General features: G+C 31.2%; 2 protein-coding genes across 4 annotated transcripts; both read right to left on the bottom strand.

Moving 5' to 3' along the window:
* Positions 1-3,184: 3,184 nt before the first annotated feature.
* On the bottom strand, positions 3,185-16,024 carry LOC123885115. Of its 3 annotated transcripts, none has more exons than XM_045934470.1 (4): positions 15,525-16,024; positions 14,421-14,859; positions 14,042-14,130; positions 3,185-5,482 (listed from the first exon to the last, which is right to left on the bottom strand). In XM_045934470.1, the coding sequence occupies exon 4, from the start codon at positions 4,420-4,422 to the stop codon at positions 3,415-3,417; it is 1,008 nt and encodes a 335-aa protein (XP_045790426.1). In that variant the 5' UTR covers positions 4,423-5,482; positions 14,042-14,130; positions 14,421-14,859; positions 15,525-16,024; the 3' UTR covers positions 3,185-3,414. The 3 variants fall into 3 exon arrangements, 2 of the variants coding, with proteins under 2 accessions (XP_045790426.1, XP_045790359.1); XM_045934403.1 differs by lacking the exon at positions 14,042-14,130 and adding an exon at positions 6,661-6,741 and having other exon boundaries at positions 15,525-16,010; XR_006801117.1 differs by lacking the exons at positions 3,185-5,482; positions 14,042-14,130 and adding exons at positions 6,220-6,316; positions 6,661-6,741 and having other exon boundaries at positions 15,525-16,010.
* Positions 11,039-14,035, bottom strand: LOC123885294. Its single transcript, XM_045934600.1, has 2 exons — positions 12,154-14,035; positions 11,039-12,059 (listed from the first exon to the last, which is right to left on the bottom strand). The coding sequence occupies exon 2, from the start codon at positions 11,962-11,964 to the stop codon at positions 11,269-11,271; it is 696 nt and encodes a 231-aa protein (XP_045790556.1). The 5' UTR covers positions 11,965-12,059; positions 12,154-14,035; the 3' UTR covers positions 11,039-11,268.
* Positions 16,025-16,855: the final 831 nt, after the last annotated feature.

The following is a 16,855-nucleotide window of genomic DNA, read 5'->3' as shown; positions in this document are numbered from 1 at the left end:
GACTATGTGCTAAAGGGCTCACCCTCATCTACCAAAAGTCCTTCAACTTCCATTTTATTACTAGTATGCCATGTTCATTAAGTTTATGTTTGTTCGGCGGATAGCTAATAAGCTAGCTTATATCGGATATTTTATAAATTATTTTTGGTTTTAATACACTTTTGATTCCCTATTTTGAAAAACTGAATTTTTCATCCCCTACTTTAAAAACTAATTTTTTGATCCCCTATTTTGAAAAATCTGAACTTTTGATCCCCTATTTTAAAAGCCAACTTTTTTATCCTCTATTTTGAAAAATCTGAACTTTTGATCCCCATTTTAGTCCCCCAACTCAATTTTGTAAGACTTTTGCCGATGTGTCAAGCTCATTAATGACGTGGCAGTTTTCATGTTGACAAAATATTTCCATGTCATTAATATTTTTTAAAATAAAATATTTTAAAAGTATTAAAATAATTAATAATAATTATAAAAAAATAAACCTCTTTACATTATATAATATTAACTAAATTAATTGATAAAAAAAAACTAAATTAAAACTCTTTACATTATTATATAACTAAAAATCAATAAATTACTCAAAGAAGTCACAAAAGCAAACGCTGGTTCCCAATCATGACACTCAGAGAAATCAGAAACACGAATAATCACGCTCGTGTTAACATCCTTCGTCTTTGTTCGCTCTCTCTCAATCGTTCATTGACTTTGTTCTAAATCGTTAACTTTTTTTGAGTAATTTACTAATTTTTTATTTTATATATATCTATATATATATATAGGTTAATTTTATTGATTTTTTAAATTATTATTAATTAATTATTCTATTGTTTAATACTTTTAAAATATTTGATGCAAAAAAATTAAAGACATGGAAACGTTTTGTCATCATGGATTAAAATTAGGTTTGAGGACACATCAGCAAAAAATTTGACCAAATTAAGTTTGTGGACTAAATTCAAAAAATTTAAAATAGGAGGATCAAAACTTTGGGTTTTTCAAAATAGGGGATCAAAAAGTTGACTTTTAAAATAGGGGGGGTCAAAAGCTCAGATTTTTCAAAATAGGGGGATCAAAAAGTTGGCTTTTAAAATAGGGGATCAAAACTTCAGATTTTTCAAAATAGGGGGATCAAAAGTGCATTAAAGTCATTAGTTTTTAACTTATAGCGAATAAGCTAACTGATTAAATTTGTATTGTTTGGTAAAATTAACGATTGAATTAGTATTTAATTAATATTTAATTTTTTTCAAGTAAGATGATATGGGTAAAATTGGAAAAAATATATATAAGCTATAAGCTCATAGGCTCTGTATGGAAAGCACAAATAAGTTAGCTTATAACTTATTTTACTAGCTTAAAGCTTACTTCCTCTGTCCCAAAATATAAGCAAAAAATTGTCAACAAAAGTGAATGTATTTGGTCCAAATCTTTAACCAAATACATCAAATTTCTTTGACTCATTTTTGCTTATATTTTGGGACGGAGAGAGTATTTTTCAGACGCTATTTCAATTAGCTTATGAGCTTATAGCTTATATTTTTTCTTTCATTTTTACCCTTGTTATTTTATGTAAATTTTATGTAAAATTCAACTTTACCTTTTATAATTTATTATGACTTAAAAAATTTTGTATATTTTAGTGAATATAAACCATACTACTCCCTCCGTTTCAAATTACTTATTGTTTTAGAAAAAAAAAATTATTTCAAATTACTTGTCGTTTTGATAATTTAAGGTTATATTTTATCTATCATATCCTCATGTAAATTCCAAATATTTAGGAGTAGTTATTAAAAAAATAAAAAGTACTTGTCTTATGTTATGGTGAGTTTGTTAATAAAAGATTTTTGCTGCTAAAAAAAAAAAACTTTTGTTAGGCTAAATTGCAGTTTTGTCCCAACGTTTCCTAATTATGCGATTTTGGTCCCTTAATTTCAAACGAGCGGTTTCACTCGAGACAATTCACTATATAAATACACACTTAACTCTCACCACAAAACATAACACGTAAATATTTGATTTTGCTTCTTGCTTCTTCTCCCTTAAAATCTAATATCACAAACACACTTTCACTCAACGCTCTTTTCTTTATTAGCACCATTAAACGATCTTTTTCTGTCCAATAATTTAATTTCTTCTCTCATTATTTCATTCTAAAAAACTATTGCAGATCCAATTCTTTTCTTATTACAATCATGACTCAACACTCTTTTCTTTATCATCACCATTAAACGATATTTTCTTTACATCCGCTTTATCCTGATAAGTGGAAATGGTTGCCAGATACATCTGCTTTAGATAAGTGAAAATAGTCAGATAACTGTTTTAGATCCTAATGTGTTGACTGCTATCAAACATCTTTGGAGGAATGATGCCCCGTCCAAAGTTTTGGTTTTAGGTTGGTGGTTATTTCTAAAAAGGTTACCTACGAGGTCGACGCTCAATCGCAGAGGTATTTTGCTTAACCTGCGTGACTTACCTTGCATCTTTTGTTTTTTATCTCATGAAGATTGTGCCCACTTATTCTTTCATTGTCCTTTTAGTATAAGAATGTGGGAATTGGTGTGTAGTTGGATAGGAAAGAGTATTCCGCACGGGCTGATGGATGGAATCATTTTAAGTTGTTTGACGAGATGATTAATTTGAAAGAAAAAAAAAGAATGTATTAATCATTTTGTTATGGTTGGCAACAACGTGAAATATTTAGAAACTTTGAAATAATGTGATTTTTTATGGAGCCATTCCGAATGCTTCTTCATTTTTGGATGACATCAAAGCTATTACTTGGACGTGGGTGAATGGTCGGTATGGGCATAAGTCTTGTATCTCCTTTTCTATTTGGTGCTTAGATCCATTGACTTGTATCCAAAACATATGATTACTTGTTTTGCTTTGTAAGGGATTGAGTATCCCTTGTACTCCCTTTTATTAATGTTAATCTTTGCTTATAAAAAAAATATTGGCAGTTAAATATAAGATTTCATCATTATGCATTCACGGTGCTTTATTTCGGTTAATATTTGAAGCCAGAGAAAATTTGAAAATAAGAAGTGATATAGTAAAAGACACTAAACAGAAAATCAAGTTAAAAAAAAAGTTGAATAATATTTTTACATTGGAAGCTGAATAACTATTATCAAGAGAGATTATTATATGAAAGCAAAAACCAATAATAAATCCAAAATTAATACTAAATGCCTTGAATTATATTAAACGTTACAAGTTACAACTTCTCAAAAATCCCCTAACAACTTACTAAACTTGGCAACATATATAATATAACAACTATAGTTGCAATTCTCATTATTTTCTTGTGAATAGAGCCTTTCTTTAAAGAGCCATTTCGGTAGGTATTAAATTGAGTCATTAGAGGAAATGAATAGCAGACCGCGAAAAGCAATACAACATCAGCCCCTAACAAGGCATAGTTTCAGCATTAGTCCCACACGAGGGAAGAGTATCCGAGTATGCGATAAAACGGGTGTTAGATCCACAATTGTGTTGGCATATTTCTTCAACCTTCGTAGATTTCTCATTGTCTAAACCACAACTATAAACATTTTTCTCCGTTGCAAACACTAAGAGATCACCGTTCATAATGGTAAACCCGGTAACATTAGGATTTTTCTCCTTCAATTCCAATGCTTCCACTCTCACTTCCAAAAGCTTTTCCCATGAACTTGACTTATAATCTTTTAAAATCCAAATTGTAAAAACAGAATCTCTTAATTTCACCAAACAAATGGAACTATTGGAACTTGTCACTTTACCCCAATTGAATATGCTCATGTTACACATGTTATGACAATCTTTTATCGCCTCTGTTGGCAACTTAAGCAAACTTGATGTGCCATTTTCCAGATTATAAGACATTATATATGGATCATAAAAAGCACTAGATTTCGTAAAGTAAATAGCACTATCCGAGATAACATGAATGGCTTTGTTATGAAACACAGCCATTTCAAATTTCATGTCTCTTCCACCGAGGGAAAAACTATTTACCATTGTTTTCCATGCACCTTCTTTTCCATGATAAACATTGCATATGTAAGTTGGTGACCATTCCTTGAAATTTGTCTCTTTAAACAAAAGCACCGAGTAATCATCTAGGTTGCTACGGGAGCAGTCTAACATGATATTGATATTTGCAAAATTATCGTTTATTTGAAGTGACTCTGGGATAGGAATCGAAGACCGAGACTTTGTGATTGGGTTACAAATGAACAAGTCAAGTGAGTCATCATTAATGGTGCGGCAAAGAACCAAACCATTACAAGAAGCTAAGACAGAAACTGAATTTGATAGGAATGTAAGAACATTATTAGGAACACCAGAAGATTGTTTCTCTTTAGGTAAAGAATGTAACTCGACTCTTTTTCGAACTTTTGCCTTGTTTTCTCGGGTTGAATGAAGAAACATGTGTCATCCTTCCGCAACAAATTACGAGTTTGCTTTGTTTTAAAAGTGGTTTCTTGTGAAAATTTAGAGAATGTCTCGCAAGTTGAATTGAACTTACAAATACTTTTTGCCGGTAGCCATGAGAATATCTCAAAAGCAATGTCATGAGGTACTTCCATGTTGTTGAGAAGGAAAAAGAAAACAAAGTGAGAATACTAAAAACAGCAAGTGTGATTAGAAAGTGTGAAGTGAGGGAAACTATATTTGGTACACTCATATATAGTTGAAATATGAACCCTAAAATAAATCTCAAACAATATCTACTAAAATATCTTTTAAAAAGATAAGATTTATTAGTTAAAAAGATATGTGATTAATGAAAATAAGGGGATTTTCAAAAAAAAAAAAGCATCTGCATTTATTACGGTGACAAACTTTTTATTGTTTTACTGGAATGGTAACAAACTAAAAGATTTTTTTTTAGCTTGTTAAAGCAAGTCAAAATAAATTTATCACATTTAATTAGATCCATTCCTTATCCAAATGTGATACTGTGTGTAAAAAAAATAAAGTTGTGATAATGCGTCTATATTAAAAAAATGGATAAATAGAAGAAAAAAATTTGTGTCAAAAACTTATTATTTTGATATTCTTGACAGCTAAGTAAATAGATTTTGTTATCTTTTTAACAGCAAGCACTGCATTTAATGCACAATTAGGGTTTCTTACCCATTATATATATTGATCCTTTTATTCAGAGTAGGTAACACTGAATGTTTGTCGCTCAAGATACATCATTAAAGTATTAAACCATTAAACCAAATTAGGCAAAATTCAAGATTTCAAGAATCGCAACTTAGTCTTCACATTATTCTTCAATAGTAAGCTATCCAATACCCATTCCGTTCACGCTCCCATTACACAAGACAACATGAAAGAAACCAAATTAAGCAAGAATCAAAGTTTCAAGAATCTCAACTTGAAACATAGAAGTTCTCTAGTTTTCAAGATAAAAACCAAAGTCAGTGTCTTCACTCCTGATGAACATGATGCAGCTGATGGTCTAGTTTTGTTGCAAAACCTATTACAAAAGAAGGAGGTTATTAGAAAATTCAAAATAACTTTTCGTGGCAAAAAGATTTGTGAAAGAATCTACAACAACAATAGGTCGATCGTTTCTTGCCATTGTTAAAAGAAGGTGAAGATGTTGAAGAAGGAATATATGTCACTGCATATGACATGCACGGCAAAGTGTTCAACATGAATTTCAAATTAAAGAGTATATAGACTTAAAGTATAGGAATTTGATGAATCATTGTAGTAAGATTTTCACAAATTATTAATTACTGAGTTAGTTTTAAGACTTCTTTATTTTTTGTTGCATTCTTGAAGTGTTCATAACACTACATACAACTTTGTTTTGTAATTATGTCGATGCAACCGATCAATATATGAATTGAGACTCACAGTATTTTCTTTTATCTTGATATTTTTAGGTCTTTTATTATTTTGCTTATTACTTATTTTTGTTCTTCAATAAGCGCTTATAACTTGTCATTAATTAACACGCTTCTTTGGTATTAGTGGATAAACAAATTAATAACTAGGAATGGTATACTGATAATTTCTTATCTGTCCTGAATCAACTTATATTACATCTAATCCAAAGTATTCTATTTGTTTTCTCTACCCAAACTTAAGCAATTGGTTAAACTAACAGCCACATTTTTCATTCCTAATTAATTTTAGTCCATTAGGGACATTACGGTGTCCCAAAAGTGTCCGAAAACACATAATAGGGTAAAACAGGGCTGTCAAAGGCACTTTAGCGCACTGGCTGCGCTTTAAGCGCGCGGTTGCAGGGGACACACACTGTTGTCTGCACTCTAGGCGCAGGAACTGCTGCTGTGTTTTCCTGCACAGTTTTCTGATATGTTAGCTAATTAATCCGGTCCAATATCAACACTATTCTAGATGCAATGAAGATCATGTTAGCCATAACTTTTTTTTTTGACTAAATGTTAGCCATAACTTAACAACATAACAAAGGGAAAAAACACTAAACATAAATATTGATTCACATGCATCAAATAAGTCATTGAGAGAAGCTAATTAATGGGTACTAATTCTCATCAAATATAACAACACTAATCAAATCGAGAAAAAAATTAGTTTTTAAACTACCCAAAACCCAGTCTAATTCATAACATGGTGAGGATCTAATTTGGTAAGTGAGCTATCTAATCTAAAGGAACTCACCTCTTTTAAATGATGATCAATCTTTGTTTAAGCTCAAGATTCCGACTTCAAGTCACCAATTCCTTAAGAGTCCTTTAATTCCTTCTATACTCTGATTTGTTATAAACTTGATTAACGGGAGAAGGTTGAGACGTGAATAATGTCCAGAAATCTCCATAATTGATTCACCAACTTTAGAATGCTCATAGTTAAATCCAACAACTCTCAAGATTTAGAAGCTACAAGCTGTACACTACCAAGAGACATCATCACCATCCTACAACCTGTTCCGTATATCATTATGCATACATGCATGCAGCCTTTCAATTTTAAACACAAGTTATTCCTTTGTAAATTATCTATATGAAGCAGCAAAACCACATAGAACTACACACCAAAACCGTGTATCAAAGTAGTAAATAATCCAATATTATTTATCAAAACTGCGAATAATCCAATATTATTTTAAAAAGAATAAACTATCTATATGAAGCAGGGTGGTATTACCAATATGAAGCAGCAAAACCACATAGAACTACAGGGTGGTATTACCTATTAGAAGTGAACTGAAAAGAATAAACAAAGAACAACATCAAAGAACTTAAACGCTCTAGTCTCTACCACATTTTCATGAAGCGAAAGTTATATGCACATAACAACTATAGAAGTGGTACGAATCTTAGAATGAGAAGAGAACCCCAAAATATCCAAACTTGTGAAATATGAGTAAGAAACAAATAACTAGTTTGTACATGGAATAAAGAGAGTCCTGTCAAAGTCATTTACACCTGAATATGTACCAACAACAAAAGTAGTGTGAAAAAGTTCAGCAAAATCTCTTCTAACTTGTGGATAATCAAACTTCAAAAAACCTATAACTACAATAGCCACCACCATCAAGGGACATGGACAGGAAGCACCCTAACTGTTAATGATCATGCCAAGCACAAAACAGGTTTACCGAAACCGCAAAAAAATGCATTCAACTAATAATAAATGAAAAGACTAAAGCAATTTTTGATCTATTTACCGAAACACACACAAACACATCATAATTCAGCTACTTAGTTCAACTAGTTAAGATTATTGTGTCTATACTATGGACAGATATATCATCATTGAAACAAATTTCACAACCAAAAATCACATCATAATTCAACAAAAATTCAAAAATGTCAACAAAAATTATTTAGGCTATATTTCAATTCAATATAGTTCAACTTGCACTCTTAACCCTAATTTCTTAATTAATCTTCACTCTTAACAGATTTTTTAGTAATATCAGAAATCACATTTGCAAAAATCACTTAATCAAACACAACAATGACCTAAAATCACCAACATGCAACATGCAAACACAAATCGCACTTCGATATAAGCTCAGAGAAGAGAGAGAGAGAGAGAGAGAGAGATTTCATTTACAGTGTGGACTCTTCAGTGTGTAAGAAACGAAAATTGTGCTCAGAAGAAGAAGAAACGAAATCTTCAAGTCCGATTTAGCTCCGATGAAGATGAAACAAATATTCAATCCGATTTAGCTCCGATGAAGAAGAAGAAGAAACGAAATCATCAAGTATGATTTAGCTCCGAATAAGTGATCTTGCTCCGAATAAGTGATTTTGCTGAGAGTTTGCATTTAAGCGATTTTGAGTTGATTTTGTTGGGAATGTAAAGCGAGTTGAAACATTGTTGGGAAAGGGATTTTGGTGGGAATGCGACTTTGTGAGCGGGAAAGTAATTTCCAGAAAAGCGCTTTTGTGTGTCATTTTCACAAAGCAAATTTCACTGTCACCAGTTACTACAAAAACACAATAATCTTTAATTGCTTTTGTCTGCGCTTTTTTATTTCCAGAATTATAGTTGATTGACATTATCAAAATAATGTTCAAAAAATAAAAATTCTTTATAAAAAATTAATAAAAAGTCAAACATGAAATTACAAGGAAATAAAGTAAATAAAAAAAGTTCATGTTAACTTGTGCTCTAGTGGAATGTTAAGCTACCTAAAAATAGAAATATAACATTTAATGATATAACAAATTTAATGTTTAAGGAATTGAATTACAAGTTCAATAAATTTTTTCCACATTTATCTTGTTATCATGTGCCCTAACATGTGCCCTTAACACACACGTTAACATTCTTTAATAAAAAATATTATATTAAAGTCTTCAATTTTGTCAAAAAGAATAAAAAATAAAACGTCTTATTAAACACATTAAGTGACCCTTGCTACTACGAAGTATATAAATAAACTTCACTCTCACCACAAAACACAAACATAAATCATTGATTCTGCTTCTTACTCTTCTGTGCAAAACTTTAGATTTTTTAAAATAGGGGATCAAAAGTGTATTAAAGCCATTAATTTTTAACTTATAGCGAATAAGCTAACTGATTAAATTTGTATTGTTTGGTAAAATTAACGATTGAATTAGTATTTAATTAATATTTAATTTTTTTCATGTAAGATGATATGGATAAAATTGGAAAAAAAAAATAAGTTATAAGCTCATAGGCTCTGTTTGGAAAGCACAAATAAGTTAGCTTATAGCTTATTTTACTAGCTTAAAGCTTACTCTCTCCATCCCAAAATATAAGCAAAAAATGATCAACAAAAGTGAATGTATTTGATCCAAATCTTTAACCAAATACATCAAATTTCTTTGACTCATTTTTGCTTATATTTTGGGACGGAGAGAGTATTTTTCAGACGATATTTCAATTAGCTTATGAGCTTATAGCTTATATTTTTTCTTTCATTTTTACCCTTGTTATTTTATGTAAATTTTATGTAAAATTCAACTTTACCTTTTATAATTTATTATGACTTAAAAAATTTTGTATATTTTAGTGAATATAAACCATACTACTCCCTCCGTTTCAAATTACTTATTGTTTTAGAAAAAAAAAATTATTTCAAATTACTTGTCGTTTTGATAATTTAAGGTTATATTTTATCTATCATATCCTCATGTAAATTCCAAATATTTAGGAGTAGTTATTAAAAAAATAAAAAGTACTTGTCTTATGTTATGGTGAGTTTGTTAATAAAAGATTTTTGCTGCTAAAAAAAAAAAACTTTTGTTAGGCTAAATTGCAGTTTTGTCCCAACGTTTCCTAATTGTGCGATTTTGGTCCCTTAATTTCAAACGAGCGGTTTCACTCGAGACAATTCACTATATAAATACACACTTAACTCTCACCACAAAACATAACACGTAAATATTTGATTTTGCTTCTTGCTTCTTCTCCCTTAAAATCTAATATCACAAACACACTTTCACTCAACGCTCTTTTCTTTATTAGCACCATTAAACGATCTTTTTCTGTCCAATAATTTAATTTCTTCTCTCATTATTTCATTCTAAAAAACTATTGCAGATCCAATTCTTTTGTTATTACAATCATGACTCAACACTCTTTTCTTTATCATCACCATTAAACGATATTTTCTTTACATCCGCTTTATCCTGATAAGTGGAAATGGTTGCCAGATACATCTGCTTTAGATAAGTGAAAATAGTCAGATAACTGTTTTAGATCCTAATGTGTTGACTGCTATCAAACATCTTTGGAGGAATGATGCCCCGTCCAAAGTTTTGGTTTTTGGTTGGTGGTTATTTCTAAAAAGGTTACCTACGAGGTCGACGCTCAATCGCAGAGGTATTTTGCTTAACCTGCGTGACTTACCTTGCATCTTTTGTTTTTTATCTCATGAAGATTGTGCCCACTTATTCTTTCATTGTCCTTTTAGTATAAGAATGTGGGAATTGGTGTGTAGTTGGATAGGAAAGAGTATTCCGCACGGGCTGATGGATGGAATCATTTTAAGTTGTTTGACGAGATGATTAATTTGAAAGAAAAAAAAAAGAATGAATTAATCATTTTGTTATGGTTGGCAACAACGTGAAATATTTAGAAACTTTGAAATAATGTGATTTTTTATGGAGCCATTCCGAATGCTTCTTCATTTTTGGATGACATCAAAGCTATTACTTGGACGTGGGTGAATGGTCGGTATGGGCATAAGTCTTGTATCTCCTTTTCTATTTGGTGCTTAGATCCATTGACTTGTATCCAAAACATATGATTACTTGTTTTGCTTTGTAAGGGATTGAGTATCCCTTGTACTCCCTTTTATTAATGTTAATTTTTGCTTATAAAAAAAATATTGGCAGTTAAATATAAGATTTCATCATTATGCATTCACGGTGCTTTATTTCGGTTAATATTTGAAGCCAGAGAAAATTTGAAAATAAGAAGTGATATAGTAAAAGACACTAAACAGAAAATCAAGTTAAAAAAAAAGTTGAATAATATTTTTACATTGGAAGCTGAATAACTATTATCAAGAGAGATTATTATATGAAAGCAAAAACCAATAATAAATCCAAAATTAATACTAAATGCCTTGAATTATATTAAACGTTACAAGTTACAACTTCTCAAAAATCCCCTAACAACTTACTAAACTTGGCAACATATATAATATAACAACTATAGTTGCAATTCTCATTATTTTCTTGTGAATAGAGCCTTTCTTTAAAGAGCCATTTCGGTAGGTATTAAATTGAGTCATTAGAGGAAATGAATAGCAGACCGCGAAAAGCAATACAACATCAGCCCCTAACAAGGCATAGTTTCAGCATTAGTCCCACACGAGCGAAGAGTATCCGAGTATGCGATAAAACGGGTGTTAGATCCACAATTGTGTTGGCATATTTCTTCAACCTTCGTAGATTTCTCATTGTCCAAACCACAACTATAAACATTTTTCTCCGTTGCAAACACTAAGAGATCACCGTTCATAATGGTAAACCCGGTAACAATAGGATTTTCCTCCTTCAATTCCAATGCTTCCAATCTCACTTCCAAAAGCTTTTCCCATGAACTTGACTTATCATCTTTTAAAATCCAAATTGTAAAACCAGAATCTCTTAATTTCACCAAACAAATGGAACTATTGGAACTTGTGACTTTACCCCAATTGAATATGCTCATGTTACACATGTTATGACAATCTTTTATCGCCTCTGTTGGCAACTTAAGCAAAGTTGATGTGCCATTTTCCAGATTATAAGACATTATATATGGATCATAAAAAGCACTTGATTTCGTAAAGTAAAAAGCACTATCCGAGATAACATGAATGGCTTTGTTATGAAACACAGCCATGTCAAATTTCATGTCTCTTCCACCGGAGGGAAAAACTATTTGCCATTGTTTTCCATGAGCCTTCTTTTCCATGATAAACATTGCATATGTAAGTTGGTGACCATTCCTTGAAATTTGTCTCTTTAAACAAAAACACCGAGTAATCATCTAGGTTGCTACGGGAGCAGTCTAACATGATATTAATATTTGCAAAATTATCGTTTATTTGAAGTGACTCTGGGATAGGAATCGAAGACCAAGACTTTGTGCACTACTAGAAAAATCTTAAATACCGACGGGAGAAATCTGTCTCTAAAATACAAATATTCGGTCACTAAGCATGTTAGAGACAGAGACTTTGTGATTGGGTTACAAATGAACAAGTCAAGTGAGTCATCATTAATGGTGCGGCAAAGAACCAAACCATTACAAGAAGCTAAGACAGAAACTGAATTTGATAGGAATGTAAGAACATTATTAGGAACACCAGAAGACTGTTTCTCTTTAGGTAAAGAATGTAACTCGACTCTTTTTTCGAACTTTTGCCTTATTTTCTCGGGTTGAATGAAGAAACATGTGTCATCCTTCCGCAACAAATTACGAGTTTGCTTTGTTTTAAAAGTGGTTTCTTGTGAAAATTTAAAGAATGACTCGCAAGTTGAATTGAACTTACAAATACTTTTTGCCGGTAGCCATGAGAATATCTCAAAAGCAATGTCATGAGGTACTTCCATGTTGTTGAGAAAGAAAAAGAAAACAAAGTGAGAACACTAAAAACAGCAAGCGTGGTTAGAAAGTGTGAAGTGAGGGAAACTATATTTGGTACACTCATATATAGTTGAAATATGAACCCTAAAATAAATCTCAAACAATATCTACTAAAATATCTTTTAAAAAGATAAGATTTATTAGTTAAAAAGATATGTGATTAATGAAAATAAAGGGATTTTCAAAAAAAAAAAAAAAGGCATCTGCATTTATTACGGTAACAAACTTTTTATTGTTTTACTGGAATGGTAACAAAATAAATTTATCACAAGCTTATTATTTTGGTATTCTGGAATGGTAAGTAAATAGATTTTGTTATCTTTTTAACAGCTAGCACTGCATTTAATACACAATTAGGGTTTCTTACCCATTATATATATTGATCCTTTTATTCAGAGTAGTTAACACTGAATGTTTGTCGCTCAAGATACATCATTAAAATATTAAACCATTAAACCAAATTAGGCAAAATTCAAGATTTCAAGAATCGCAACTCAGTCTTCACATTATTCTTCAATAGTAAGCTATCCTATTCCAAAAGAAGGAGGTTATTAGAAAATTCAAAATAACTTTTCGTGGCAAAAAGATTTGTGAAAGAATCTACAACAACAATAGGTCGATCGTTTCTTGCCATTGTTAAAAGAAGGTGAAGATGTTGAAGAAGGAATATATGTCACTGCATATGACATGCAAGGCAAAGTGTTCAACATGAATTTCAAATTAAAGAGTATAGACTTAAAGTATAGGAATTTGATGAATCATTGTAGTAAGATTTTCACAAATTATTAATTACTGGGTTAGTTTTAAGATTTCTTTATTTTTTGTTGCATTCTTGTAGTGTTCATAACACTACATACAGCATTGTTTTGTAATTATGTCGATGCAACTGATCACGATATATATGAATTGAGACTCACAGTATTTTCTTTTATCTTGATATTTTTAGGTCTTTTATTATTTTGCTTATTACTTATTTTTGTTCTTCAATATGCGCTTATAATTTGTCATTAATTAACACGCTTCTTTAGTATTAGTGGATACACAAATTAATAACTAGGAATGGTATCCAAAGTATTCTATTTGTTTTCTCTACCCAAACTTATGCAATTGGTTAAACTAACAGCTACATTTTTCATTCCTAATTAATCTTAGTCCATTAGGGACATTACGGCGTCCCAAAAGCGTCAGAAAACACATAACAGGGTAAAACAGGGCTGTCAAAGGCACTTTAAACGAACTGGCTGAGCTTTAAGCGCAGGAGCAGGGGACACAAACTGGTGTCTGCGCTCTAGGCGCAGGAACTGCTGCTGTGTTTTCCTGCACAGTTTTCTGCTATGTTATCTAATTAATCTGGTCCAACTTCAACACTAATCATATGAAAATTGTTTTAGTTTTTAAACTACGTACCAAAAACCCAGTCTAATTCATAACATGGTGAGGATCTAATTTGGTAAGTGAGGTATCTAAAGGAACTCACCTCTTTTAAATGACGATCAATCTTTGTTTAAGGCTTAAGCTCAAGATTCCAACTTCAATTAACCAATTCCTTAAAAGTCCTTTTAATTCCTACAGAAAAGTAAACAATTGGATGACAGTTTAATATTGAGTGGTTAATCAAAAAATTAGCAAAACTTATTTTATATTCAAGTGAGTTTCCATATATAATAAATGATTTAATCTTCCTTTCAACTTTGAGGACAAAGTATATAGTTCCCTGCTCCTTTGTGCCTGTTTCTGTCATAAGTAAATCAAGCCGGGAAATTATATTGCAATACCCTTTGTAAACATCTTGGCTTGGTTATTTTTCTTATCAATGTGTTTATGTTGAAAGGTTTTTGAAAGTTTCCAAAATTTACCTTCTGAAAGTGTCCGACAACTTCGGTGCTGTCAACCAAGTGTGCTGCTTTTCTAAAACAGTAATGAACCCCTGTTGCTATCACTACGGCTTCAATCTCTCCATGCTTACATGTGGAACCTGAAAAGACATCATCACCAGTTTTTTTTGTGACAGGTAGGGACTCTCCAGTAAGGGCTGACTGCATGAAACAAAACCAGGACACCATACGAACTCCATCCCGATTTTTTATCAGTTATATATAGTGATGAGAAAAAACTTGTAACACAAGACTTCTTTATTTAGTTTAATTAATTAAGACTTGCCTGGTCAATTTTGAGAGGGTCTCCTTCGAGCAAACGAGCATCGGCTGGAATGATATCTCCCAGCTTTATGCTGATTATATCACCAGGTACTAAAATAGCTGCATCATCTTCTTGCTACTGACCATCTCTTAGAACCTGAATGATTAGATTCACTCATTAATGGTATATGCAAGGGAGGAAACATCGTCAAGTTTATATTACATCTAATCCAAAGTATTCTATTTGTTTTCTCTACCCAAACTTATGCAATTGGTTAAACTAACAGCTACATTTTTCATTCCTAATTATTCTTAGTCCATTAGGGACATTAAGGTGTCCCAAAAGCGTCCAAAAACACATAACAGGGTAAAACAGGGCTGTCAAAGGCACTTTAAACGCACTGGCTGCACTTTAAGTGCAGGAGCAGGGGACACACACTGGTGTCTGCGCTCTAGGCGCAAGAGCTGCTGCTGTGTTTTCCTGCACAGTTTTCTGCAATGTTATCTAATTAATCCGGTCCAATTCCAACACTACTCTAGATGCAATGAAGATCATGTTAGCTATAACTTAACAGCATAACAAAGGGAAAAAAAACACTAAACATAAATATGCATCAAATAAGTGATTGAGAGAAGCTAATGGATACTAATTCTCATCAAATATAACAACACTAATCATATGAAAATTGTTTTAGTTTTAAAACTACCCAAAACCCAGTCTAATTCATAACATGGTAAGGTAGCTATCTAAAGGAACTCACCTCTTTTAGATTCCAAAAGAAAGCAATAAAAAGCTAAATGGAAAGAGAGACAAAATCATACCTTTAACTTGTTCATCCCAACAAAACCTTTTAGCCAACGTCGACTTCCCCGAACAGTAACAACAGAAACACTAACCTCATCTTCAACTCATTCAAAGGACCATCCAATTCAAACACCACTTCTAAATTCAGCTCTAAACGTACTCCTTAATCTCCACAAGTGTTTCCAACCCATTTCTCATATCTTGAGCTCTCAAATCAAGCTCAAAGAATCTCTCCATCCAATGCTTCAAGAAGTAACAACAATTCCACCACTTGATTTGTTCTTTATCAGAACATTTAAGAACAAGTTCTTTTCCCTCTTTCATTTGCTTGATCGATCAATCGATCGAGTTTCTTTGATCACTGGTGCTAAACTGCTAATGATTTGAGACTTGTTTCTAATTGTTCATGTTGAGATAGAAGAAGAGGAAGGGTCTTCTTACTAGACTATGTGCTAAACGGCTCACTCATCTACCAAAGCTCCTCCAACTTCCATTTTATTACTAGTTACTAGTTACTAGTACTAGTACTAGTATACCATGTTTTTATTCGGTAAAAAGTAGAGGATAGTTAATATATTGTTTATAAATTAGTTTTTAAAGTTAGCTGATTAAATTTGTATTGTTTCGTAAAATTAACGATTGAATTAATATTTAATTTTTTTTTAAGTAAGATGATACGAGTAAAATTGAAAAAAAATATGATAAGTTATAAGCTCATAGACTCTGTTTGGAAAGCACAGTAAGTTAACTTATAGCTTATTTTACTAGCTTATAGCTTATTTTTCATACGCTATTTCAATTAACTTATGATCTTATAGCTTATATTTTTTCTTTCATTTTTACCCTTGTTATTTTATATAAAATTCAACTTTACCTTTTATAATTGATTATGACTTAAAAAATAACCTGTATATTTTAGTGAATATAAATCATACTATTTTTTTAATAAATTATGATTAATACCCATATAGCAATTTTTTAATTATCTATCAATAACCATATAGCAATTTTTAGGTGAATAGTTGAGTTTTTTATTTACGTTGTTTATCGTAAAAAAATAAATTATGCTGCTTATGGTACACTTATTATTATTATTATTATTATTATTATTATTATTATTATATTACTAGGGCCAGACTGGGCACGTTCCGCGTTTGTCTGCGTTTCACGTTTGTCTATGTCTATTATGCAAACTTATGTCAAAAAAAAATATATATGTCTTATGTAAAAATTAGTTTAATAACATAAATAATATAGTATATTAGAACATTTAATTTTTAAATTCTAAGTAAGTGAAATATTAATTTGATATATATTTTATTATGAATTAACAATACCCTTTTATGTC

This window comes from Trifolium pratense, linkage group LG1 (assembly GCF_020283565.1).
Source record: "Trifolium pratense cultivar HEN17-A07 linkage group LG1, ARS_RC_1.1, whole genome shotgun sequence".
Classification (NCBI taxonomy): Eukaryota; Viridiplantae; Streptophyta; class Magnoliopsida; order Fabales; family Fabaceae; genus Trifolium; species Trifolium pratense.
Note: the sequence above shows the minus strand (reverse complement) of the source record. Positions and strands in the feature narration are given on the sequence as shown.